The sequence below is a fragment of the Salvelinus fontinalis genome, chromosome 38 (assembly GCF_029448725.1).
Source record: "Salvelinus fontinalis isolate EN_2023a chromosome 38, ASM2944872v1, whole genome shotgun sequence".
NCBI classification, from domain to species: Eukaryota; Metazoa; Chordata; class Actinopteri; order Salmoniformes; family Salmonidae; genus Salvelinus; species Salvelinus fontinalis.
The window spans coordinates 834639-862602 of record NC_074702.1 but is presented as its reverse complement, the minus strand read 5'-3'; the positions used below and the strand labels follow the sequence as shown (position 1 = coordinate 862602).

Sequence of the window (27964 nt, the reverse complement as noted above, 5' to 3'; positions counted from 1 at the left end):
ACTACGCTGACAGACACAGCAAACCTTTTTGCCTCAGTTCGCATTGATGTGCCATCCTGGATGAACTGCACTACCTGAGCCACTTGTGTGGGTTGTAGACTCCGTCTCATGCTACCACTAGAGTGAGAGCACCGCCAGCATTCAAAAGTGACCAAAACATCAGCCAGGAAGCATAGGAACTGAGAAGTGGTCTGTGGTCACCACCTGCAGAATCACTCCTGTTTTGGGGGGTGTCTTGCTAATTGCCTATAATTTCCACCTTTTGTCTATTCCATTTGCACAACAGCATGTGAAATTTATTGTCAATCAGTGTTGCTTCCTAAGTGGACAGTTTGATTTCACAGAAGTGTGATTGACTTGGAGTTACATTGTGTTGTTTAAGTGTTCCCTTTATTTTTTTGAGCAGTGTATATATCAAGTGTCTCAGAGTAAAATACTGCTGATTTAGGATCAGTTTAGCCATTTAGATCACAATGAACAAGATTACATGGATGGGGGAGTCTGATCCTAGATCAGCACTCCTACGCTGAGTTGGTGGATACATATGGTCCCTGAGCTTGTTTTTAACCTTTATTTAACTAGGCAAGTTAGATACGAACAAATTCTTATTTACAAAGATGGCCTACCCCGGCCAAACTCTCCCCTAAGCCGGACGACACTGGGCCAATTGTGCACCGCCCTATGGTACTCCCGAATAACGGCCGGTTGTGATACAGCCCGGGATCGAACCAGGGTCTGTAGTGATGCCTCTAAGGCACTGCGACGCCACAAACAAGTAAGTTTGTCTGGACTATTTCTCCAGTGTCCTGTGTGAATTTAAGTATGCTCTCTCTAATTCTCTCTTTCGGGGGACCTGAGCCCTAGGACAATGCCTCAGGACTACCTGGCCTGATGACTCCTTGCTGTCCCCAGTCCACCTGGCCGTGCTGCTGCTTCAGTTTCAACTGTTCTGCCTGAGGCTATGGAACCCTGACCTGTTCACCGGATGTGCTACCTGTCCCAGACCTGCTGTTTTCAACTCTCTAGAGACAGCAGGAGCGATAGAGATACTCTCAATGATCGGCTATGAAAAGCCAACTGACATTTACTCCTGAGGTGCTGACCTGTTGCACTCTTGACAACTACTGTGATTATTATTATTTGACCATGCTGGTCATTTATGAACATTTGAACATTTGGCCATGTACTATTATAATCTCCACCCAGAACAGCCAGAAGAGGACTGGCCACCCCTCATAGCCTGGTTCCTCTCTAGGTTTCTTCCTAGGTTTTGGCCTTCCTAGGGAGTTTTTCCTAGCCACCGTGCTTCTACACCTGCATTGCTTGCTGTTTGGGGTTTTAGGCTGGGTTTCTGTACAGCACTTTGAGATATCAGCTGATGTAGAAGGGCTATATAAATAAATTTGATTTGATTTGTAAAAACACAACCTGACGACACAGTAGTGTGTAAAAACACAACCTGACGACACAGTAGTGTGTAAAAACACAACCTGACGACACAGTAGTGTGTAAAAACACAACCTGACGACACAGTAGTGTGTAAAAACACAACCTGATGACACAGTAGTGTGTAAAAACACAACCTGATGACACAGTAGTGTGTAAAAACACAACCTGACGACACAGTAGTGTGTAAAAACACAACCTGACGACACAGTAGTGTGTAAAAACACAACCTGACGACACAGTAGTGTGTAAAAACACAACCTGACGACACAGTAGTGTGTAAAAACACAACCTGACGACACAGTAGTGTGTAAAAACACAACCTGACGACACAGTAGTGTGTAAAAACACAACCTGACGACACAGTAGTGTGTAAAAACACAACCTGACGACACAGTAGTGTGTAAAAACACAACCTGACGACACAGTAGTGTGTAAAAACACAACCTGATGACACAGTAGTGTGTAAAAACACAACCTGATGACACAGTAGTGTGTAAAAACACAACCTGACGACACAGTAGTGTGTAAAAACACAACCTGATGACACAGTACTGTGTAAAAACACAACCTGATGACACAGTAGTGTGTAAAAACACAACCTGTGGCGACTTTATTCTCTTAAGTATAGCGCACATACAAATAATCTGTACAATCATGTCTGACCTTTCACAACATGTCTGACCTTTCACAACATGTCTGACCTTTCACAACATGTCTGACCTTTCACAACATGTCTGACCTTTCACAACATGTCTGACCTTTCACAACATGTCTGACCTTTCACAACATGTCTGACCTTTCACAACATGTCTGACCTTTCACAACATGTCTGACCTTTCACAACATGTCTGACCTTTCACAACATGTCTGACCTTTCACAACATGTCTGACCTTTCACAACATGTCTGACCTTTCACAACATGTCTGACCTTTCACAACATGTCTGACCTTTCACAACATGTCTGACCTTTCACAACATGTCTGACCTTTCACAACATGTCTGACCTTTCACAACATGTCTGACCTTTCACAACATGTCTGACCTTTCACAACATGTCTGACCTTTCACAACATGTCTGACCTTTCACAACATGTCTGACCTTTCACAACATGTCTGACCTTTCACAACATGTCTGACCTTTCACAACATGTCTGACCTTTCACAACATGTCTGACCTTTCACAACATGTCTGACCTTTCACAACATGTCTGACCTTTCACAACATGTCTGACCTTTCACAACATGTCTGACCTTTCACAACATGTCTGACCTTTCACAACATGTCTGACCTTTCACAACATGTCTGAGGTTCGCTCTCGTTGTCCCCGGTGTGTTGAGAGCAGAGTCAGACAACAAAACAACCAGTGTGGTTAAAAACAGGACCTCAGATCAGCTCTGAGTAGAAGTTTCCTCTAAGCCACAGATCTAGGATCAGATTACCCATCAAACATTATCTGACCTCAGACCAGTAGTTAGAGGCATCTTCTACCAACTCCCTAGTAGTGTCTCAATAGCATTATCGCAATAGTCAGAAGTCCTAATGTTGGATACAAACAAGCAGCATTATGTTGTCACCCAGAGACACATTTGTTTGTTTTTCAAGCTATAGAAAACAATATTTTAGATAAAGCAGATTTTTAAAGAGTTAAAACTGTTTCGTGTTTCATTTTTTGCCTTGGAAAGTTGAGTATCATAGTATAGTGATACTGGTATTGTGACCAGAGCTACCCTAGTCAGAGGCAACTTGCCAGTGTGGGTTAGCTGTTGGATGTGAAGCCTGGCTCTGGAGACTGGAGAAACTCATAGGGGTTAGCTGTTGGATGTGGAGCCTGGCTCTGGAGACTGGAGGAACTCATAGGTCAGCTGTTGGATGTGGAGCCTGGCTCTGGAGACTGGAGAAACTCATAGGTCAGCTGTTGGATGTGGAGCCTGGCTCTGGAGACTGGAGGAACTCATAGGGGTTAGCTGTTGGATGTGGAGCCTGGCTCTGGAGACTGGAGGAACTCATAGGGGTTAGCTGTTGGATGTGGAGCCTGGCTCTGGAGACTGGAGGAACTCATAGGTCAGCTGTTGGATGTGGAGCCTGGCTCTGGAGACTGGAGGAACTCATAGGGGTTAGCTGTTGGATGTGGAGCCTGGCTCTGGAGACTGGAGGAACTCATAGGTCAGCTGTTGGATGTGGAGCCTGGCTCTGGAGACTGGAGGAACTCATAGGGGTTAGCTGTTGGATGTGGAGCCTGGCTCTGGAGACTGGAGGAACTCATAGGTCAGCTGTTGGATGTGGAGCCTGGCTCTGGAGACTGGAGAAACTCATAGGGGTTAGCTGTTGGATGTGGAGCCTGGCTCTGGAGACTGGAGGAACTCATAGGGGTTAGCTGTTGGATGTGGAGCCTGGCTCTGGAGACTGGAGGAACTCATAGGGGTTAGCTGTTGGATGTGGAGCCTGGCTCTGGAGACTGGAGGAACTCATAGGGGTCATGAACCATCTCAGACTGGTCACCAACACCCAGGTGTGAGGGACTCCCTGAGGAGGAACATAGAAAAACAGGACCAACGGTCATTGAAACAAAGCACATAAATCACATGTCTATAAAGCCTTTGAAACGTTGAAACCAATGTCTCTTATAACATTTGACATGATATTTATTAATTTGGTAGAAGCTCTTATCCAGACTGTCTTTCCTTACAGCTTTAAGTGACTGATGGGATATACCGAGCCTGTAAGTGTCAACAAGGCACAAAATGGCAACTGGCACAGACAGACCAAATCCTGCATGTTTCTGACACTGACTTAGCGATGCAGGTGGAGGAGCTCATTCTACGTCCTTAATGGCACCCTATACCCTACATAGTGCACTACTTTTTGACCAGAGCTCTATGGGCTCTGGTCAAAAGTAGTGCACTATATAGAGAATAGGGTGCCATTTGGGAGTTACTAGCTGATACAGCCAGGTAAGTGGATGAGGTCCAGACAGTGTTGTCCTGCAGTCCTTACCCAGGTGGTGCTGGTCCCTGTCTGAGGTCCCTGACAGAGAGGAGAGGTTAGAGGAGGGTCTGGAGCCTCCCCTTTCCACCTGGCCCTCCTGGAACTCCTGCAGCAGCTTGGCTGCCTCCTCAAAGTGCTGCTGGCTGACCCCGTCTTCATGCTCCGGCTCCTTCTTCACTGACTTCCCTGAGAGGAGAGGAGGGACACAGCGAAGACCATTACAGTCATACAAGTGATGAAGATGACAGGGTCTGCATACCGAACAGCACCCTATTCCCTATATATAGTGTACTACTTTAGGGCTATGGTAAACAATCACTATAAAGACTGTGTGTGTCTGTGTGTGTGTGTGTATGTCTGTATGGGGGGTGGTGGTAAACACACAGGTGGTTAAGATAATGGAAGCGATACTACTGATTGACAACCAGGTAGGATTCTCACCTAAAGAGTTGAGCATGGACATCTCCAGAGACATGTCAGAGTAGCTCTTCATGGACATGAAGTCCAGCACTGAGCTGCCCTCTCCCAGACCTGTCCCATCAGCCATCTGGGCAAATAAACACACAGATCTGGAGGATCAGATGTGTCAACCATGTGGGGCAAGCAGGATGGATGGATGGATGGACACACACACACACACACACACACACACACACACACACACACACACACACACACACACACACACACACACACACACACACACACACACACACACACACACACACACACACACACACACACACACACACACACACACACACACACACACACACACACACACACACACACCAACCACTAAACAAAACCCCTGTAAGCATATTCAACTGAACAGCTGTAAAATACTTTACCTGCATATCGTAAATGTTGCTCTTGGCTTCGTCTGGTAACGCCATGTTTCTTTTCTGAAACACAACACGACATGATACTACTACATTAACATAATGTATATATATACCCAGCTTCTACCACTAGTTAAAACTAGTTAACATAATGTATATATATACCCAGCTTCTCCCACTAGTTAAAACTAGTTAACATAATGTATATTTATACCCAGCTTCTACCACTAGTTAAAACTAGTTAACATAATGTATATATATACCCAGCTTCTACCACTAGTTAAAACTAGTTAACATAATGTATATATATACCCAGCTTCTACCACTAGTTAAAACTAGTTAACATAATGTATATATATACCCAGCTTCTACCACTAGTTAAAACTAGTTAACATAATGTATATATATACCCAGCTTCTACCACTAGTTAAAACTAGTTAACATAATGTATATATATACCCAGCTTCTACCACTAGTTAAAACTAGTTAACATAATGTATATATATACCCAGCTTCTACCACTAGTTAAAACTAGTTAACATAATGTATATATATACCCAGCTTCTACCACTAGTTAAAACTAGTTAACATAATGTATATATATACCCAGCTTCTACCACTAGTTAAAACTAGTTAACATAATGTATATATATACCCAGCTTCTACCACTAGTTAAAACTAGTTAACATAATGTATATATATACCCAGCTTCTACCACTAGTTAAAACGAGTTAACATAATGTATATATATACCCAGCTTCTACCACTAGTTAAAACTAGTTAACATAATGTACATATATACCCAGCTTCTACCACTAGTTAAAACTAGTTAATATAATGTACATATATACCCAGCTTCTACCACTAGTTAAAACTAGTTAACAATGTATATATATACCCAGCTTCTACCACTAGTTAAAACAAGTTAACATAATGTATATATATACCCAGCTTCTACCTCTAGTCCCCCCCCAGACAGGACCCACACGGTGTGTTTGAGGAAGTCATATGTGTGACTGTGCCCCCCCAGACAGGACCCACACGGTGTGTTTTAGGAAGTCATATGTGTGACTGTCCCCCCCCCAGACGGGACCCACACAGTGTGCTTTAGGAAGTCATATGTGTGACTGTCCCCCCCCCCCCCCCCCAGACAGGACCCACACGGTGTGCTTTAGGAAGTCATATGTGTGACTGTCCCCCCCAGACAGGACCCACACAGTGTATTTTAGGATGTCATATGTGTGACTGTCCCGTCCCCCCCCCAGACAGGACCCACACGGTGTGTTTGAGGAAGTCATATGTGTGACTGTGCCCCCCCAGACAGGACCCACACGGTGTGTTTTAGGAAGTCATATGTGTGACTGCCCCCCCCCCCAGACAGGACCCACACGGTGTACTTTAGGAAGTCATGTGTGTGACTGTCACCCCCCCAGACAGGACCCACACAGTGTGTTTTAGGAAGTCATGTGTGTGACTGTCACCCCCCCAGACAGGACCCACACAGTGTGTTTTAGGAAGTCATATGTGTGACTGCCCCCCCCCCCAGACAGGACCCACACGGTGTACTTTAGGAAGTCATGTGTGTGACTGTCACCCCCCCAGACAGGACCCACACAGTGTGTTTTAGGAAGTCATGTGTGTGACTGTCCCCCCCAGACAGGACCCACACGGTGTGCTTTAGGAAGTCAAATGTGTGACTGTCCCCCCCCCCCCCCCCAGACAGGACCCACACGGTGTGTTTTAGGAAGTCATATGTGTGACTGTCCCCCCCAGACAGGACCCACACGGTGTGTTTTAGGAAGTCATATGTGTGACTGTCTCCCCCCCAGACAGGACCCACACGATGTGTTTTAGGAAGTCATATGTGTGACTGTCCCCCCCCCAGACGGGACCCACACAGTGTGCTTTAGGAAGTCATATGTGTGACTGCCCCCCCCCCCAGACAGGACCCACATGGTGTACTTTAGGAAGTCATATGTGTGACTGTCCCCCCCCCAGACACGACCCACACGGTGTGTTTTAGGAAGTCATATGTGTGACTGTCCCCCCCAGACAGGACCCCTACGGTGTGCTTTAGGAAGTCATATGTGTGACTGTCCCCCCCAGACAGGACCCACACGGTGTGTTTTAGGAAGTCATATGTGTGACTGTCCCCCCCCCAGACGGGACCCACACAGTGTGCTTTAGGAAGTCATATGTGTGACTGCCCCCCCCCCCCCCCCCCCAGACAGGACCCACACGGTGTGCTTTAGGAAGTCATATGTGTGACTGTCCCCCCCAGACAGGACCCACACAGTGTGTTTTAGGATGTCATATGTGTGACTGTCCCGTCCCCCCCCCAGACAGGACCCACACGGTGTGTTTGAGGAAGTCATATGTGTGACTGTGCCCCCCCAGACAGGACCCACACGGTGTGTTTTAGGAAGTCATATGTGTGACTGCCCCCCCCCCCAGACAGGACCCACACGGTGTACTTTAGGAAGTCATGTGTGTGACTGTCACCCCCCCAGACAGGACCCACACAGTGTGTTTTAGGAAGTCATGTGTGTGACTGTCACCCCCCCAGACAGGACCCACACAGTGTGTTTTAGGAAGTCATATGTGTGACTGCCCCCCCCCCCAGACAGGACCCACACGGTGTACTTTAGGAAGTCATGTGTGTGACTGTCACCCCCCCAGACAGGACCCACACAGTGTGTTTTAGGAAGTCATGTGTGTGACTGTCCCCCCCAGACAGGACCCACACGGTGTGCTTTAGGAAGTCAAATGTGTGACTGTCCCCCCCCCCCCCCCAGACAGGACCCACACGGTGTGTTTTAGGAAGTCATATGTGTGACTGTCCCCCCCAGACAGGACCCACACGGTGTGTTTTAGGAAGTCATATGTGTGACTGTCTCCCCCCCAGACAGGACCCACACGATGTGTTTTAGGAAGTCATATGTGTGACTGTCCCCCCCCCAGACGGGACCCACACAGTGTGCTTTAGGAAGTCATATGTGTGACTGCCCCCCCCCCCAGACAGGACCCACATGGTGTACTTTAGGAAGTCATATGTGTGACTGTCCCCCCCCCAGACACGACCCACACGGTGTGTTTTAGGAAGTCATATGTGTGACTGTCCCCCCCAGACAGGACCCCTACGGTGTGCTTTAGGAAGTCATATGTGTGACTGTCCCCCCCAGACAGGACCCACACGGTGTGTTTTAGGAAGTCATATGTGTGACTGTCCCCCCCCCAGACAGGACCCCTACGGTGTGCTTTAGGAAGTCATATGTGTGACTGTCCCCCCCCCCCCCCAGACAGGACCCCTACGGTGTGCTTTAGGAAGTCATATGTGTGACTGTCCCCCCCCCAGACAGGACCCCTACGGTGTGCTTTAGGAAGTCATATGTGTGACTGTCCCCCCCAGACAGGACGCCTACGGTGTGTTTTAGGAAGTCATATGTGTGACTGTCCCCCCCAGACAGGACCCCTACGGTGTGTTTTAGGAAGTCATGTGTGACGTTGTCCCCCCCAGATGGCCTGGGTCAAAGATAGAGCCCTAGATAGGGCATAGGGGGCCATTTGGGACCCAGCCTGCATGAGTGTGTTAATGGGGTACAGACCTGTCTGATCTGGTAGACAGCCTTAGAGTGATCCCCTGCAGTCATCTTATCCAGCAGCCCGTCAACCAAACGCTTAGTAACGTTCCCACAACCTTTAACAAACTCCTGAATACTGGAATGAGGAAGGAGACAGCATTTACACAGTGTATATATACTACAATGTTAAGGCTTTTTCATACAGCATGTTAGATGTGCACTGCAGGTAGGGTCGCAAAATTGCGGTAAATTTCCCCCAAAATTCCCAGATTTTCCAGAAATCCCAGCATTTCCTTATTATTGCATCCTGATTCCAGGAATGGTCCAATGGGAACCGTAACTCCAGTAATGATGTGCTGCCACAGCATTGACTAACCTGAGAGCACACTGCACCCCAGTCTCATCCCCGTAGGCTGAGTAGAGCAGGTCCATCTCATCAGGCAGCAGGTCTGGGTAGATGGAGTTGTTCTGTAGGGTCTGGGTGTTATAGGTACTGCTCAGGAACGTCACTACACACACACACAAACACACACACACACACACACAAAAGACAGAACATTTTGTGTTGTCAGGACATTTTTACATTGTCAGGACATGTATCAAACGTGTTAGCTAACAGCGAAGCAGCTTTGCACTGTCTATACACACCCTTGTGTCTCCTGTCATCTTTGAAACCCAGTGTTGTTAATCCAGGTAGGAGCTTATTGGACAGAGAGCTCAGGTCCACAGGGTGGGTCTCCTCCTCTGGGAAGCAGAGACAGAACAGGTACTTCCCTCTGTGTCACAGAACATCTTGGACATTTATCTGATACAGTACATCTATACAGGTTCTATTTCTGTGTCCCAAATGGCAGACTATTCCCTATATAGTGCACTACTTTTGACCGGGGTCCATTGGGTCCATGGGGCTCTGGTCAAAAGTAGTGTACTATATAGGGAATAGGCTGCCATTTGGGACTGTGAGTTTCCCACTGGATAATACCCGAGAAAAGTAGGGAACAAACCTTTTGCTTCTGGATTCAGCTGATTTACTACAGTGTACAACAGATTACCATCAGGCTCTTTCCTCAGGTGACCCATCTGAAAATACAGGGACACAAGAACCATGTGGTCACCGAGACACTAGAACCATGTGGTCACCGGGACACTAGAACCATGTGGTCACAGGGACACAAGAACCATGTGGTCACCGGGACACTAGAACCATGTGGTCACAGGGACACTAGAACCATGTGGTCACAGGGACACTAGAACCATGTGGTCACAGGGACACTAGAACCACGTGGTCACAGGGACACTAGAACCACGTGGTCACAGAGACACTAGAACCACGTGGTCACAGGGACACTAGAACCACGTGGTCACCGAGACACTAGAACCACGTGGTCACAGGGACACTAGAACCACGTGGTCACAGGGACACTAGAACCACGTGGTCACAGGGACACTAGAACCATGTGGTCACAGGGACACTAGAACCACGTGGTCACAGGGACACTAGAACCACGTGGTCACAGGGACACTAGAACCACGTGGTCACAGGGACACTAGAACCATGTGGTCACAGGGACACTAGAACCATGTGGTCACAGGGACACTAGAACCATGTGGTCACAGGGACACTAGAACCATGTGGTCACAGGGACACTAGAACCATGTGGTCACAGGGACACAAGAACCATGTGGTCACAGGGACACAAGAACCATGTGGTCACAGGGACACAAGAACCATGTGGTCACAGGGACACTAGAACCATGTGGTCACAGGGACACTAGGACCATGTGGTCACAGGGACACTAGAACCATGTGGTCACCGGGACACTAGAACCATGTGGTCACCGGGACACTAGAACCATGTGGTCACAGGGACACTAGAACCATGTGGTCACAGGGACACTAGAACCATGTGGTCACAGGGACACTAGAACCATGTGGTCACAGGGACACTAGAACCATGTGGTCACCGGGACACTAGAACCACGTGGTCACAGGGACACAAGAACCACGTGGTCACCGGGACACTAGAACCACGTGGTCACAGGGACACTAGAACCACGTGGTCACAGGGACACTAGAACCACGTGGTCACAGGGACACTAGAACCATGTGGTCACAGGGACACTAGAACCATGTGGTCACCGGGACACTAGAACCACGTGGTCACAGGGACACAAGAACCACGTGGTCACCGGGACACTAGAACCATGTGGTCACAGGGACACTAGAACCATGTGGTCACAGGGACACTAGAACCATGTGGTCACAGGGACACTAGAACCATGTGGTCACAGGGACACTAGAACCATGTGGTCACCGGGACACTAGAACCACGTGGTCACAGGGACACTAGAACCACGTGGTCACAGGGACACTAGAACCACGTGGTCACAGGGACACTAGAACCACGTGGTCACCGGGACACTAGAACCACGTGGTCACCGGGACACTAGAACCACGTGGTTACCGGGACACAAGAACCATGTGGTCACAGGGACACTAGAACCATGTGGTCACAGGGACACTAGAACCATGTGGTCACCGGGACACTAGAACCATGTGGTCACAGGGACACAAGAACCATTTGGTCACCGAGACACTAGAACCACGTGGTCACAGGTACACTAGAACCATGTGGTCACCGGGACACTAGAACCATGTGGTCACCGGGACACTAGAACCACGTGGTCACAGGGACACTAGAACCACGTGGTCACCGGGACACTAGAACCATGTGGTCACAGGGACACTAGAACCACGTGGTCACCGGGACACTAGAACCATGTGGTCACAGGGACACTAGAACCATGTGGTCACAGGGACACTAGAACCATGTGGTCACAGGACACTAGAACCATGTGGTCACAGGGACACTAGAACCATGTGGTCACCGGGACACTAGAACCATGTGGTCACCGGGACACTAGAACCATGTGGTCACAGGGACACTAGAACCATGTGGTCACAGGGACACTAGAACCATGTGGTCACAGGGACACTAGAACCATGTGGTCACCGGGACACTAGAACCATGTGGTCACCGGGACACTAGAACCATGTGGTCACCGGGACACGAGAACCATGTGGTCACCGGGACACGAGAACCATGTGGTCACAGGGACACTAGAACCACGTGGTCACAGGGACACTAGAACCACGTGGTCACAGGGACACTAGAACCACGTGGTCACAGGGACACTAGAACCATGTGGTCACCACGACACTAGAAACATGTGGTCACCGAGATAACTAAACATAGATCAATCTTGGCATTCACTTTAAATATCCATCTATTAAACCTGACTCAAAGCCAGGGATTCGAACCAGCAACCCTCCGCTTCTCTAACCTCTAGGCTAGCAGTCATATCTGATTTAAACAGACACTGTTTTAAAAAAACAGACATCTCAACATCAACTGTTCCGAGGAGACTGTGTGAATCAGGCCTTCATGGTCTAATGTCTGCAAAGAAACTACTACTAAAGGACACCAATAAGAAGAAGACTTGCTTGGGCCAAGAAACACGAGCAATGGACATTAGACCGGTGGAAATCTGCCCTTTGGTCTGGAGTCCAAATTGGAGATTTTTGGTTCCAACCACTGTGAGACACCGTGTGGGTGAACTGATGATCTTCGCATGTGTATTTCCCACTGTAAAGTATGGAGGAGGAGGTGTTATGGTGTGGGTTTGCGTTTCTGGTTACACTGTCTGTGATTTATTTAGAATTCAAGGCACACTTAACCAGCATGGCTACCACAGCATTCTGCAGTGATACGCCATCCCATCTGGTTTTGGGCATTCATTTGTTTTTCAACAGGACAATGACCCAACACACCTCCAGGCTGTGTAAGGGCTATTTTACCAAGAAGGAGAGTGATGGAGTGCTGCATCAGATGACCTGACCTCCACAATCACCGACCTCAACTAAATTGAGATAGTTTGGGATGAGTTGGACCGCAGAGTGAAGGAAAAGCAGCCAACAAGTGCTCAGCATATATGGGAACTCCTTCAAGACTGTTGGAAAAGCATTCCAGGTGAAGCTGGTTGAGAGAATGCCAAGAGTGTGCATAGCTGTCATCAAGGTAAAGGGTGGCTATTTGAAGAATATCAATTTGTTTAACACTTTTTTGGTTAATATATGATTCCATATGTGTTATTTTATAGTTTTGATGTCTTCACTATTATTCTACAATGTAGAAAATAGTAAAAAATAAAGAAAAACCCTGGAATGAGTACCGTAAGTGTGTCCAAACATTTGACTGGTACTATATATATACATACCTTGGAGTTGGGCATGTATCGGTTGATGCGGTCGTGTGCTTCATCTGCAGCGTGCTCCACCAGGGCCAGAACGTGTTCCTCCGCTGTGCTGTCAGTCAGGCTGCAGGCGTTCCCCTCTGGCTCATACAGGTAACAGCTGGGACCACAGAGATGCACAATGTTACTCCACAGATCACTGGTTAATACAGCTAACTCCTGGGACCACGTTCTGCCGCCCTAGGCGAGACAAAAAAATGCCGCCCCTACAAGAATAGTCCCAGTAAGCAAAATTATGTTGACAAGACGTCTAAAATAGGTATTTTTTCCAGATGTTGAGGTTTAGGTTCTGAATAAAAGGTGATTTTCAGTTCTAAATGAAAGTTGAAAAGATTATTTAAATTATTTAATTAATAGACATATATTTTTGGGACAAATCAAGGCTAGTCCAGACCGGACAAAATCTGAAACAAACATAGAAGTGTATGATGGGTTCAGAGTTGATCCGGATTGGACTAGAACACAACGTCCGTGTAAATCAAGGCTAAATCAAAACAAGACGTCAGCGTTGGTCCGTGCTTACTGGGGTATCGTGGCTTTATTCATCCTGATTCCTGTCACTAATCAATTTGTCTCTTTAAGCTCTGAATATCAGCTACCCAACTTCATCAGAAGGAGTTATCCTGAGCCTATTTGCAATGTGTTTACACAGCGGAAAATGCAGAAGTATTTAATGTTTTTCGCTATGATCAGCTCGTAAAAAATTGATGGATACAAACTTGAAACCACTGATCATGACAATTTAGCCCACGGGATGAAACTCCTGGACAAAAGTTGTGAGTAGCCTGATTGTCCATTTTACTTTGCCCTGTCCTGTTTTTTTAACTTACCCTGTCCATGTTTGTTAACATGTCAGCACTTTTTTATTTTGATTAGGCACCATTTAGGCTATTTGATGGGAGAAACCTGCACGATATAAAACGTTTCCATCTCATTACATTGTCATCCGTTTTGTCTCCAGCCTGTAAGGCTACAGAAAAGGACACCTACTCTTTCTACCTATATCTGTTACATGATGGTAGATGATGTTATTGACGGAATGTTGGTGGTGCGCCGCAGCGATGCGTCTCTCCCACAGCACCCTGGAGAGGCATGCTGGGAATGGACAAGAGAAATATTTTGAGTCTCTTCCTTTGACAAAGTGGGCACTGCTTATCATAGGGCGGCATCAGCTCTCACTGAAAAAGCTCTTATGCCACTGACTGAGAAAATGTCATTGTTTTTGGGCAGAATTATGTGAGGTTTTATGTGTTGTTGGAAATGCGTCTTGGTCAGTTTAGCTCAGAGCTAAACTCATAGGCGGCTGCCTAATCCTGCCTAATGACCGGGCCCACAGAGATACACACTGTTACTCTACAGTTCATGGTTATGTAGCATGTTGGATGGAACATGTAGGATACATGAGTCCTACAATGAGCACCATACAGCAGTGGTTTATGGGTCTCATCCATCACATTGTACCAAGCCTGGGATAACAGAAGGGAATGAAGTACATGATGCATGAGACCAACATCTACAGAAGTCAAGACACTGGACTAGAGAGTAGGCCATTCCATTCTACCTGATGACTTCCTTCATATCTTTGATGTCTTTGGGCTGCTTCTTGGATTTCTTGGCCGACGCCGACTCCACAGGCATGGGGAGGACCTCCGGAGGGGGCTCCTCAGACGCCAAGTCCTCGTCCCCTAAAATGGCCGCCTGCTGAGAGAAATCCATGTCCTGCATGAAAGACATGCTGCGCTTCAGTGCTAACAGCCGCTCCTATAAACAGAGCAGAGCCACAGAAAAAGAGCCAGAGAGAGAGAGAGAGAACCACAGAAAGAGAACCACAGGGAGAGAAAGAGAACCAAAGGGAATTGCTTTATACTCCATCTGCCACAACTCAGCCAGAGAGTGATAGGATGGCTGGTGGGATGGGATGGCTGGTGGGATGGAATGGCTGGTGGGATGGATGGAATGGCTGGATTGCAGGATGGGATGGGTGGTAGGATGACTGGTGGGATTGGATGGTGGTGGGATAGCTGGTGGGATGGCTGATGGGATGGAATGGCTGGTGGGATGGCTGATGGGATGGAATGGCTGGTGGGATGGCAGGATGGGATGGGAGGATGGGATGGCTGGTAGGATGGCTGGTAGGATGACTGGTGGTATTGGATGGTGGTGGGATGGCATTGTCTGGTGGGATGGTGGTGGGATGCGGTGGGATGGGATGTCAGGATGGGATGGCTGGTGGGATGGTGAAGGAATGGGATGTCAGGATGGGATGGCTGGTGGGATGGTGGTGGTGAGTCTAACTGCGATGGTGATGATTGTTAGGAGGGAAAACATTGATCAAACATCTTGAGTCACACGTCTGCCTTCTATCTGCTTAGTTGTTCTACAGTCTCCTGAATGCGCCAATAAAGAAATATACAAGGACGTTACAGTGTGGTGTGTCTGTTTGAAGTAAAACCACACAGAGGCAAATCTGTTTCACAAAGCCAGAGAGGAAGAAGAATGACCAACATGTGAAATGACAGAGAGAACAGAAAGGACAAGGGGAAACAGGACTCCACCAGCGAAGACATCTGTCACAGGAAAGGACAAGACAAGGGGAAACAGGACTCCACCAGCGAAGACATCTGTCACAGGAAAGGACAAGACAAGGGGAAACAGGACTCCACCAGCGAAGACATCTGTCACAGGAAAGGACAAGACAAGGGGAAACAGGACTCCACCAGCGAAGACATCTGTCACAAGAAAGGACAAGACAAGGGGAAACAGGACTCCACCAGCGAAGACATCTGTCACAGGAAAGGACAAGACAAGGGGAAACAGGACTCCACCAGCGAAGACATCTGTCACAGGAAAGGACAAGACAAGGGGAAACAGGACTGCACCAGCAAAGACATCTGTCACAGGAAAGGACAAGACAAGGGGAAACAGGACTGCACCAGCGAAGACATCTGTCACAGGAAAGGACAAGACAAGGGGAAACAGGACTGCACCAGCGAAGACATCTGTCACAGGAAAGGACAAGACAAGGGGAAACAGGACTGCACCAGCGAAGACATCTGTCACAGGAAAGGACAAGACAAGGGGAAACAGGACTGCACCAGCGAAGACATCTGTCACAGGAAAGGACAAGACAAGGGGAAACAGGACTGCACCAGCGAAGACATCTGTCACAGGAAAGGACAAGACAAGGGGAAACAGGACTGCACCAGCGAAGACATCTGTCACAGGAAAGGACAAGACAAGGGGAAACAGGACTGCACCAGCGAAGACATCTGTCACAGGAAAGGACAAGACAAGGGGAAACAGGACTGCACCAGCGAAGACATCTGTCACAGGAAAGGACAAGACAAGGGGAAACAGGACTGCACCAGCGAAGACATCTGTCACAGGAAAGGACAAGACAAGGGGAAACAGGACTCCACCAGCGAAGACATCTGTCACAGGAAAGGACAAGACAAGGGGAAACAGGACTCCACCAGCGAAGACATCTGTCACAGGAAAGGGAAATACATGACATGGATGGGTTATGAACATCAACATGCACAACACATCATACACTGACAATGACACCTCTATCCACTCCTCGTAGAGACACTACTCATTACTTTGCTCATCATCTTGAAGCCAGTGTGCAGAAGTTTCTTGGCAGCCTTGTAGTAAACGGTCTCTGGACGGTTATACACCATGGCGTTATCACACATCAGCTTGAAGTCCGCCTGCAACAGAGGAAGCAACCGCTTTACAACAACAAGCTCCCTGTCACTCAATTACAAACATAAAACTGATACAAATACTTCCAACACAAATGTTTGTTTAATTGAAGCAAATAAATATCCTCCTTTGAAAACACTATCAATGTTATGAATGTAACCATTATGTACAGCACACACATTCATTTCCACAAGTTATATCAACGTGATAACAACAAGGCTCTTTCACAATTCATCTTGCCCTGATTCCTTGTATCTTCTATCCTTGTCACCTTCTCAAAATGCTCAAGGGGAGGCACGTTGGACCTTCTCCTCCAATACAGTTGAGAAAGAGGTGAGGAATCACTGAAAGACGTATTGAGGTACATCCCAAAATTCTAATCATGACAGTTCCTGTGATCTGTGATGGACAGATCGCCATGTGGTCGCTTGTAGCATCACCTCACCTTGAACTCTGTGACGGTTTTGTACTCGTTGTCTGTGATCTTGTCGTTCATGGTGCTGAAATCCATGGGGTGTTTGATTATCACAGAGTAACCTGGAGCGATGGCGTCCGTCACTGGGAACGTGAAGAACCCATGGGCATCCTTCCTGGAAAAACAAACAGAATTCTTAGAGTAACCTGGAGCGATGGCGTCCGTCACTGGGAACGTGAAGAACCCATGAGCATCCTTCCTGGAAAGACAAACAGAATTCTTAGAGTAACCTGGAGCGATGGCGTCTGTCACTGGGAACATGAAGAACCCATGGGCATCCTTCCTGGAAAGACAAACAGAATTCTTAGTACCGACTGACCTGACTTTCGTGTCACCAACAGGCATAATCCAGAAATGTTTGTGGATCTGTCACTGAACACATTTACATGCGCACAGTAGTCCGGATCGTAGCTCATATCCCACTTAAGGTCTTATTCGGGGTAAGCTGTTTAGATGCACCTTTGATATCTCGCTCACGAGTATCACTGTGGCCATGAATAAACAGAATATTCCTCATTTAAGTTCATATGGGTTAAATGGAACAGTAACTGAAATCTGGACACTGACTGACGGCTTATAACTTCTCACATGTAGAGTAATATAATATTAACTCCTGCAGAAATATGCATTTTTTAAAAGTAAAATTATAAAACAAATGTTAATTTTGTCTCGGGAACAAGAGTGGAGAAATATGATTTAATTATTTCAGCATCTCTTGAGAAAATGTGAATGTGCGTGTAATATTTCACACGGTTATTCAAGCAGACAGTATTTCAACCCCCTAAAATAAGCACCTAAGATGAAAGGAAAAGAGGGATACCTAGTCAGTTGTACAACTGAATGCATTCAACTGAAATGTGTCTTCTGCATTTAACCCAACCCCTCTGACTCAGATGGAAGACTTATAAGCAATGTTTCATCGTTTTCTCAGCTTTTCATTTCCTTAAAACCGGTCAAACGGACGACATTTGGACACTTTGCACAGGACCAATCTTTCCAGTGTTTGAGTTATTGCGTTTTCTCCCTGGTCCCTAAACGCAGACCAACAACGAAACAGACAATGTTAACAGTGTTAACTAGAATACTGATGCATTCCTTCTAACAATGTAAGACATTCTGGTGAGCACTACTTTATTTAGTCTCCTGGGGAAACAAGACATGGCAGAAGACAAGCTGCATGTATCTAACTATAGTTGACAAATGGCCTACCAAATGTCGGAAATTATAATATGGCCTACCAAATGTCGGAAATTATAATATGGCCTACCAAATGTCGGAAATTATAATATGGCCTACCAAATGTCGGAAATTATAATATGGCCGACCAAAATGTCGGAAATTATAATATGGCCGACCAAAATGTAGGAAATTATAATATGGCCGACCAAAATGTAGGAAATTATAATATGGCCGACCAAAATGTAGGAAATTATAATATGGCCTACCAAAATGTAGGAAATTATAATATGGCCTACCAAAATGTAGGAAATTATAATATGGCCTACCAAAATGTAGGAAATTATAATATGGCCTACCAAAATGTAGGAAATTATAATATGGCCTACCAAAATGTAGGAAATTATAATATGGCCTACCAAAATGTAGGAAATTATAATATGGCCTACCAAAATGTAGGAAATTATAATATGGCCTACCAAATGTAGGAAATGATAATATGGCCTACCAAATGTTGGAAATGATAATATGGCCTACCAAATGTAGGAAATGATAATATGGCCTACCAAATGTAGGAAATTATAATATGGCCTACCAAATTTAGGAAATTATAATATGGCCTACCAAATGTTGGAAATGATAATATGGCCTACCAAATGTAGGAAATGATAATATGGCCTACCAAATGTAGGAAATGATAATATGGCCTACCAAATGTTGGAAATTATAATATGGCCTACCAAATGTAGGAAATGATAATATCGCCTACCAAATGTAGGAAATGATAATATGGCCTACCAAATGTTGGAAATGATAATATGGCCTACCAAATGTAGGAAATGATAATATGGCCTACCAAATGTAGGAAATTATAATATGGCCTACCAAATGTAGGAAATTATAATATGGCCTACCAAATGTCGGAAATTATAAGCAGAAACGTGTCTAAATTGGGGGTGAAAGTAGCCAGTCGGCTATATGGCCCAGTATGGAGACCCAGCTAAATGATTTATTATGGTGGATGGAACTGCACAGGTAGCCCACATTCTGAAGTGAATTGTTTGATGAAAACATCATCACACAACACTCATGATATGTGAAACTGAGCCTGACAGCACAGAACATGAAAAACAACACTCATGATGAGTGAAACTGAGCCTGAAAGCACAGAACGTGAAAAACAACACATGATATGTGAAACTGAACCTGACAGCACAGAACATGAAAAACAACACTCATGATGTGTGAAACTGAGCCTGACAGCACAGAAGGTGAAAAACAACAGTAAAAGGGATAAGATGTTGACATGCCACAGTATCCCGTCTAAGATTAGCATATCCCAGGCATCTTATCCTGGTTTTTCATAACCAGGATACAAACTGATATGTTTATACGTGTCAACTCAAAAACAGAATACTTGAGCATTCCGAATAATAACTGGTTATTGGTGTTCATGTAAACGTGGTCAATGTTGTCAGAGAGCCTCACCTCTGAAGCTGGCGCAGGAAGTGTTCCAGGAGCTGCTGTCGAGGGGTGCACTCACTCTCTGAGGGAAGAGACAAACATACAATCACAACCTGTTTTACATTAGCCTTTAACACCTCAGATTACTATGGATGTACAATGTATGTTATGATTAAGCAATAAGGCCAGAGGGGGTGTGGTATAAGACCAATGTACCACGGCTGAGGGCTGTTCTTACGCATGACACAATGCGAAGTGCCTGGATACAGCCCTTAGCCGTGGTAACAAACCCCAGAGGTGCCTTATTGCTATTACAAACTGGTTACCAACGGAATTAGAGCAGTAAAAATAAATATTTTGTCATACCCGTGGTATACGGGTCTGATATAACACAGCTGTCAGCCAATCAGCATTCAGGGCTGGAACCACCCAGCTTATAATCAGTACTAACATGTGTAATAACATAACAAGAGAACAGCTAGATTATTACCCGGGGTTGTCCTGCAAGCCCTGACAGGCCGGTCTCCTTGTTGCTCCACCTCTACCTTGATGTTGGGGTGAAACTGGTCCATCACCTCCGGCTCCATCTCAGACCTCTCCCTCTTCCTCTTCTTCTCCTCCTGCTGCTGAGACAGACACAACAGGAGTCAGTGACATGGTCCTCATTAAACTACTGGAGATGGCCCTATGATCTCCTATCTGTTATGGTTAGAGTTAGTGTTACTGCTGCAAGTACAGTGTACGAATGAGTAATTATAATATGTCATAGACTGTAGCAAAGGCAGTAATGTACAGTGTTGCCAAACACTGTAATATTTACTTCACTATCTCCTGTAGGACCAGGAGGTCTCCAGTTCCACTATCTCCTATAGGACCATGAGGTCTCCAGTTCCACTATCTCCTGTAGGACCAGGAGGTCTCCAGTTCCACTATCTCCTATAGGACCAGGAGGTCTCCAGTTCCACTATCTCCTATAGGACCAGGAGGTCTCCAGTTCCACTATCTCCTATAGGACCAGGTCTCCAGTTCCACTATCTCCTGTAGGACCAGGAGGTCTCCAGTTCCACTATCTCCTATAGGACCAGGAGGTCTCCAGTTCCACTATCTCCTATAGGACCAGGAGGTCTCCAGTTCCACTATCTCCTGTAGGACCAGGAGGTCTCCAGTTCCACTATCTCCTGTAGGACCAGGAGGTCTCCAGTTCCACTATCTCCTGTAGGACCAAGAGGTCTCCAGTTCCACTATCTCCTATAGGACCAGGAGGTCTCCAGTTCCACTATCTCCTGTAGGACCAGGAGGTCTCCAGTTCCACTATCTCCTATAGGACCAGGAGTGTCACGCCCTGGCCTTTGTATTCTTTGTTTTCTTTATTATTTTAGTTAGGTCAGGGTGTGACATGGGGAATGTTTGTGTTTTGTTTCATTTTGGGTGGTTATATGGAAAAGGGGGGTGTTGGGTTTAGAGTATGGGGTTGTGTTGAGTGAGTGTTTCTAGGTATGTCTATGGTTGAGTGAATGTTCTAGGTATGTCTATGGCTGCCTGAGTGGTTCTCAATTAGAGACAGATGTCTTTCGTTTGTCTCTGATTGGGAGCCATATTTTAGGCGGTCATAGGCATCAGGTTTTTGTCGGGTCATTGTCTAGGTCTGTGTCTAGGTTGCATGTTTGCATTTCGTTCGGTTCTAGCTTCACGGTCGTCTATTTGTTGTTTTGCTTCGTTCGTTTTCTCCTAAATAAAGAGAAGATGTCTTTTTTACATGCTGCGCCTTGGTCCTCTCTCTCTCCCATGGTCAATCGTGACAGAATGACCCGACCATTCAGGACCAAGCAGCGTGAAAGGAGGGAGCCAGAGCCCGTTGTGCAGATACTGGAGGTGAGCAATGGGAAGGATATAGAGACTGTTAAGGAGTTGAGGAGTTTGGAGGAGAGTGAAAAGAGGGAGCTGCTGTGTTGGTGCGTGAGGCACGACATCCACCCGACAGAGCGTGTGCGGGATGTGATGTTACCTGAGTCAGCTCTTCATGCTCGTCCTGAGTTGCGTGCTAACCGTCTGGGAATGACAGTTCCACGAACCAGGCCTCCTGTGTGCATTCCTAGTCCTACACCTCCTGTAACACCTTCCCGTCCCAGCCCGGTACCACCAGTTCCGGCACCACGCCCCAGGATTCCAGGGTGTGGGAAGGATACAGAAACTGTTAAGGATTTATTGAGGAGTTTGGAGGAGAGTGAGAAGAGGGAGCTGCTGTGTTGATGTGTGAGGCACGACATCCACCCGACAGAGCGTGTGCGGGATGTGATGTTACCTGAGTCAGCTCTTCATGCTCGTCCTGAGTTGCGTGCTAACCGTCTGGGAATGACAGTTCCACGAACCAGGTCTCCTGTGTGCATTCCTAGTCCTACACCTCCTGTAACACCTTCCCTTCCCGGTACCACCAGTTCCGGCACCACGCACGAGGCCTAATGTGCGTATCCAGGGTCCAGTATGCCCTGTTCCTTCTCCCCGCACTAGCCTTCAGGTGCATGTCCCCAGCCCGGTACCACCAGTTCCGGCACCACGCACCATGCCTATAGTGCGCCTCAACCGGCCAGAGCTGTCCGTCTACCCAGTGCCATCTGAGTCATCCGTCTACCCAGTGCCATCTGAGTCATCCGTCTACCCAGTGCCATCTGAGTCATCCGTCTACCCAGTGCCATCTGAGTCATCCGTCTACCCAGTGCCATGTGAGTCATCCGTCTACCCGGTGCCATGTGAGTCATCCGTCTACCCGGTGCCATGTGAGTCATCCGTCTACCCGGTGCCATGTGAGTCATCCGTCTACCCGGTGCCATGTGAGTCATCCGTCTACCCGGTGCCATGTGAGTCATCCGTCTACCCGGTGCCATGTGAGTCATCCGTCTACCCGGCGCCATCTGAGTCATCCGTCTACCCGGCGCCATCTGAGTCATCCGTCTACCCGGCGCCATCTGAGTCATCCGTCTACCCGGCGCCATGTGAGTCATCCGTCTACCCGGCGCCATGTGAGTCATCCGTCTACCCGGCGCCATGTGAGTCATCCGTCTACCCGGCGCCATGTGAGTCATCCGTCTACCCGGCGCCATGTGAGTCATCCGTCTACCCGGCGCCATGTGAGTCATCCGTCTACCCGGCGCCATGTGAGTCATCCGTCTACCCGGCGCCATCTGAGCCATCCGTCTACCCGGCGCCATCTGAGCCATCCGTCTACCCGGCGCCATCTGAGCCATCCGTCTGCCCGGCGCCTTCTGAGCCATCTGTCTGTCCCGAGCCATTAGAGCCGTCCATCAGTCAGGAGCTGCCAGAGCCGCCAGCCAGTCAGGAGCTGCCAGAGACGCCAGCCAGTCAGGAGCTGCCAGAGACGCCAGCCAGTCATGAGCTGCCCTACAGTCATGAGCTGCCCTACAGTCATGAGCTGCCCTACAGTCATGAGCTGCCACCCAGTCATGAGCTGCCCTACAGTCATGAGCTGCCCTACAGTCATGAGCTGCCCTACAGTCATGAGCTGCCACCCAGTCTTGAGCTGCCACCCAGTCCGGACCTGCCGGAGTCCCTACGCCCGGACCTGCCGGAGTCCCTACGCCCGGACCTGCCGGAGTCCCTACGCCCGGACCTGCCGGAGTCCCTACGCCCGGACCTGCCGGAGTCCCTACGCCCGGACCTGCCGGAGTCCCTACGCCCGGACCTGCCGGAGTCCCTACGCCCGGACCTGCCGGAGTCCCTACGCCCGGACCTGCCGGAGTCCCTACGCCCGGACCTGCCGGAGTCCCTACGCCCGGACCTGCCGGAGTCCCTACGCCCGGACCTGCCGGAGTCCCTACGCCCGGACCTGCCGGAGTCCCTACGCCCGGACCTGCCGGAGTCCCTACGCCCGGACCTGCCGGAGTCCCTACGCCCGGACCTGCCGGAGTCCCTACGCCCGGACCTGCCGGAGTCCCTACGCCCGGACCTGCCGGAGTCCCTACGCCCGGACCTGCCGGAGTCCCTACGCCCGGACCTGCCGGAGTCCCTCAGCCAGGACCTGCCGGAGTCCCTCAGCCAGGACCTGCCGGAGTCCCTCAGCCAGGACCTGCCGGAGTCCCTCAGCCAGGACCTGCCGGAGTCCCTCAGCCAGGACCTGCCGGAGTCCCTCAGCCAGGACCTGCCGGAGTCCCTCAGCCAGGACCTGCCGGAGTCCCTCAGCCAGGACCTGCCGGAGTCCCTCAGCCAGGACCTGCCGGAGTCCCTCAGCCAGGACCTGCCGGAGTCCCTCAGCCAGGACCTGCCGGAGTCCCTCAGCCAGGACCTGCCGGAGTCCCTCAGCCAGGACCTGCCGGAGTCCCTCAGCCAGGACCTGCCGGAGTCCCTCAGCCAGGACCTGCCGGAGTCCCTCAGCCAGGACCTGCCGGAGTCCCTCAGCCAGGACCTGCCGGAGTCCCTCAGCCAGGACCTGCCGGAGTCCCTCAGCCAGGACCTGCCGGAGTCCCTCAGCCAGGACCTGCCGGAGTCCCTCAGCCAGGACCTGCCGGAGTCCCTCAGCCAGGACCTGCCGGAGTCCCTCAGCCAGGACCTGCCGGAGTCCCTCAGCCAGGACCTGCCGGAGTCCCTCAGCCAGGACCTGCCGGAGTCCCTCAGCCAGGACCTGCCGGAGTCCCTCAGCCATGACCTGCCGGAGTCCCTCAGCCAGGACCAGCCAGAGTCGCCCGCCAGCCAGGACCAGCCAGAGTCGCCCGCCAGCCAGGACCAGCCAGAGTCGCCCGCCAGCCAGGACCAGCCAGAGTCGCCCGCCAGCCATGAGCAGCCAGAGCCTTCCGCCAGCCATGAGCAGCCAGAGCCTTCCGCCAGCCATGAGCAGCCAGAGCCTTCCGCCAGCCATGAGCAGCCAGAGCCTTCCGCCAGCCATGAGCAGCCAGAGCCTTCCGCCAGCCATGAGCAGCCAGAGCCTTCCGCCAGCCATGAGCAGCCAGAGCCTTCCGCCAGCCATGAGCAGCCAGAGCCTTCCGCCAGCCATGAGCAGCCAGAGCCTTCCGCCAGCCATGAGCAGCCAGAGCCTTCCGCCAGCCATGAGCAGCCAGAGCCTTCCGCCAGCCATGAGCAGCCAGAGCCTTCCGCCAGCCATGAGCAGCCAGAGCCTTCCGCCAGCCATGAGCAGCCAGAGCCTTCCGCCAGCCATGAGCAGCCAGAGCCTTCCGCCAGCCATGAGCAGCCAGAGCCTTCCGCCAGCCCGGATCAGCCGGATCCGTCAGCCAACCATGAGTCATCCAGCCAGGATCCGTCCCTCAGTCCGGAGCTGCCGTCCCTCAGTCCGGAGCTGCCGTCCCTCAGTCCGGAGCTGCCGTCCCTCAGTCCGGAGCTGCCGTCCCTCAGTCCGGAGCTGCCGTCCCTCAGTCCGGAGCTGCCGTCCCTCAGTCCGGAGCTGCCGTCCCTCAGTCCGGAGCTGCCGTCCCTCAGTCCGGAGCTTCCCCTTATCCTGGTGCTGCCCCTTATCCTGGTGCTGCCCCTTATCCTGGTGCTGCCCTTTAGTCCGGTGCTGCCCTTTAGTCCGGTGCTGCCCTTTAGTCCGGTGCTGCCCTTTAGTCCGGTGCTGCCCTTTAGTCCGGTGCTGCCCTTTAGTCCGGTGCTGCCCCTTAGTCCGGTGCTGCCCCTTAGTCCGGTGCTGCCCCTTAGTCCGGTGCTGCCCCTTAGTCCGGTGCTGCCCCTTAATCCAGTGGGGTTAAGGGGAAGGATGGCCATTGGGAGGAGGCTACGGAGGCGGGTAGTGACTATGGTGGGGTGGGGACCCCGACCAGTGCCGGAGCCGCCACCGTGGAAGGAAGCTCACCCAGACCCTCCCCTAGACTGTGTGCTGGTGCGCCCGGAGTTCGCACCTTAAGGGGGGGGTTATGTCACGCCCTGGCCTTTGTATTCTTTGTTTTCTTTATTATTTTAGTTAGGTCAGGGTGTGACATGGGGAATGTTTGTGTTTTGTTTCGTTTTGGGTGGTTATATGGAAAAGGGGGGTGTTGGGTTTAGAGTATGGGGTTGTGTTGAGTGAGTGTTTCTAGGTATGTCTATGGTTGAGTGAATGTTCTAGGTATGTCTATGGCTGCCTGAGTGGTTCTCAATTAGAGACAGATGTCTTTCGTTTGTCTCTGATTGGGAGCCATATTTTAGGCGGTCATAGGCATCAGGTTTTTGTCGGGTCATTGTCTAGGTCTGTGTCTGTGTCTAGGTTGCGTGTTTGCATTTCGTTCGGTTCTAGCTTCACGGTCGTCTATTTGTTGTTTTGCTTCGTTCGTTTTCTCCTAAATAAAGAGAAGATGTCTTTTTTACATGCTGCGCCTTGGTCCTCTCTCTCTCCCATGGTCAATCGTGACAAGGAGGTCTCCAGTTCCACTATCTCCTATAGGACCAGGAGGTCTCCAGTTCCACTATCTCCTATAGGACCAGGAGGTCTCCAGTTCCACTATCTCCTACAGGACCAGGAGGTCTCCAGTTCCACTATCTCCTGTAGGACCAGGAGGTCTCCAGTTCCACTATCTCCTGTAGGACCAGGAGGTCTCCAGTTCCACTATCTCCTGTAGGACCAGGAGGTTTCCCGACTATGTGATCTCCAGGAAAACATTATAGGCTCTAGGGATCAAGTAAGCTTGCTGCAAGTAAGCATTTCATAGGATGCTGTATACCATGTGTATCCTGTACATACGACTAATAAAACTTGAAACTTGAGTAATTAAAACCCTAAAAACGTTTCTCACCTCAAAACTAATACCAATGTTTGGTATCTTCGGCAGCATGAAAGGCTCGACTGCCACACCAGTGTGACTGGGCACAACAGTGGTCAGGCCTACACCACTGGCAGAGGCAGTAGCAGCCTCTGATTCATTCTGCTCCCGCTCTCTCTTCTTCCTCTTCTCTTCCTGTCAAAGATCACACATTCATTGATTGATTATTGTTGTTTTTTTGTCCTTAAATGACAACCTAGCTCACTTTATGTCATGTTATATGGTATGCTTTATATGAAAGGGTAACTCCCAAGTTGCACCATATTCCCTTTATAGTGTGCCCACCTTCTGACCAAGGCCCACATTGGTCTGGCCAAAAGTAGTGCACTATATAAGGAATAGGGTGCCATTTGGGTCAGACCCTTGTTCCCCTCATACTCACCTTCCGTCTTCTCCTCTCCTCATCATCTACGTGTTTGTCTTTCTCCTTCTCAGACTTTTTCTTCTTCTTCTTCTTTTTGTCCTTGTGGCGCTCTCGTTCATGGTCTGACCTGTCGTCGTAGTAACTGGAGTCATGGCCGGAGCCTGAGAGTTCTGTGATCTCACTTCCTCCCACTTTGAGCACCAGCTTCAGCTGCTTCTCAAAAGGCTTGTCCTCACAGTCTGAAAACAGAGACCACATTTAGCTGAGTGATGGGTCATACCCAGTGCGAGATCAACAAGCATGATGTGTCATCATCCTAGCAGAAGACGTGGTGTGTGTTTCTGTGTAATAAGTGACGATAAACATTAGCTACCCATCACAGATATCTATCTGCAGGGCAATGCTACCACTACGACAGGATAAGCTGGCGTTAATGCCAATATTATGCATACTCAATCTTGATAAGACCTGATACACATCCGTCATAATATTTATTGGTAATGCTTATGGCAGCAAGCAACAGAAGTTGAGGAATAATAAGCTACAAAAGAAGTTGAGGAATAGTAAGTTAACACTAGCACTGCAGAACGATTCAGTCAGCTGGCCAGTAAGTAGGATAACGTTAACTGCTAGCTAGCTAGGCTAGCAAAAAGGGACAAAGCCAGGCTTTGAATTGTTTTCTTTGCTCACTTACCATCAACTGTTCTCCACTCCGGCTTGTGCTTTTTATGCTTTTTCCCCATGTTTGTTGTGTTTAAATTAAGCGAAAGCGTCTGGTAATCAGGTATCTGTATCTAATAATTGTTTGCATTAAAATGCGACCCATACCCCGATAACCCGGAAGTACAT

At 48.9% G+C, this 27964-nt stretch overlaps 1 protein-coding gene across 4 annotated transcripts; it reads right to left on the bottom strand.

The window, feature by feature from the left end:
• Window positions 1–1998: 1998 nt before the first annotated feature.
• brd9 (bromodomain containing 9) lies at window positions 1999–27960 on the bottom strand. Of its 4 annotated transcripts, none has more exons than XM_055904302.1 (17): window positions 27810–27960; window positions 27134–27354; window positions 26725–26886; window positions 20487–20622; window positions 20021–20078; window positions 17327–17471; window positions 16776–16886; window positions 14735–14934; window positions 13138–13273; window positions 9864–9939; window positions 9508–9603; window positions 9236–9368; window positions 8884–8995; window positions 5288–5341; window positions 4878–4983; window positions 4446–4622; window positions 1999–3974 (listed from the first exon to the last, which is right to left on the bottom strand). In XM_055904302.1, the coding sequence occupies exons 1-17, from the start codon at window positions 27856–27858 to the stop codon at window positions 3874–3876; spliced, it is 2073 nt and encodes a 690-aa protein (XP_055760277.1). In that variant the 5' UTR covers window positions 27859–27960; the 3' UTR covers window positions 1999–3873. The 4 variants fall into 4 exon arrangements, with proteins under 4 accessions (XP_055760277.1, XP_055760279.1, XP_055760280.1 ...); XM_055904304.1 differs by having other exon boundaries at window positions 14735–14874; XM_055904305.1 differs by having other exon boundaries at window positions 14735–14871.
• Between the last annotated feature and the right edge of the window lie 4 nt (window positions 27961–27964).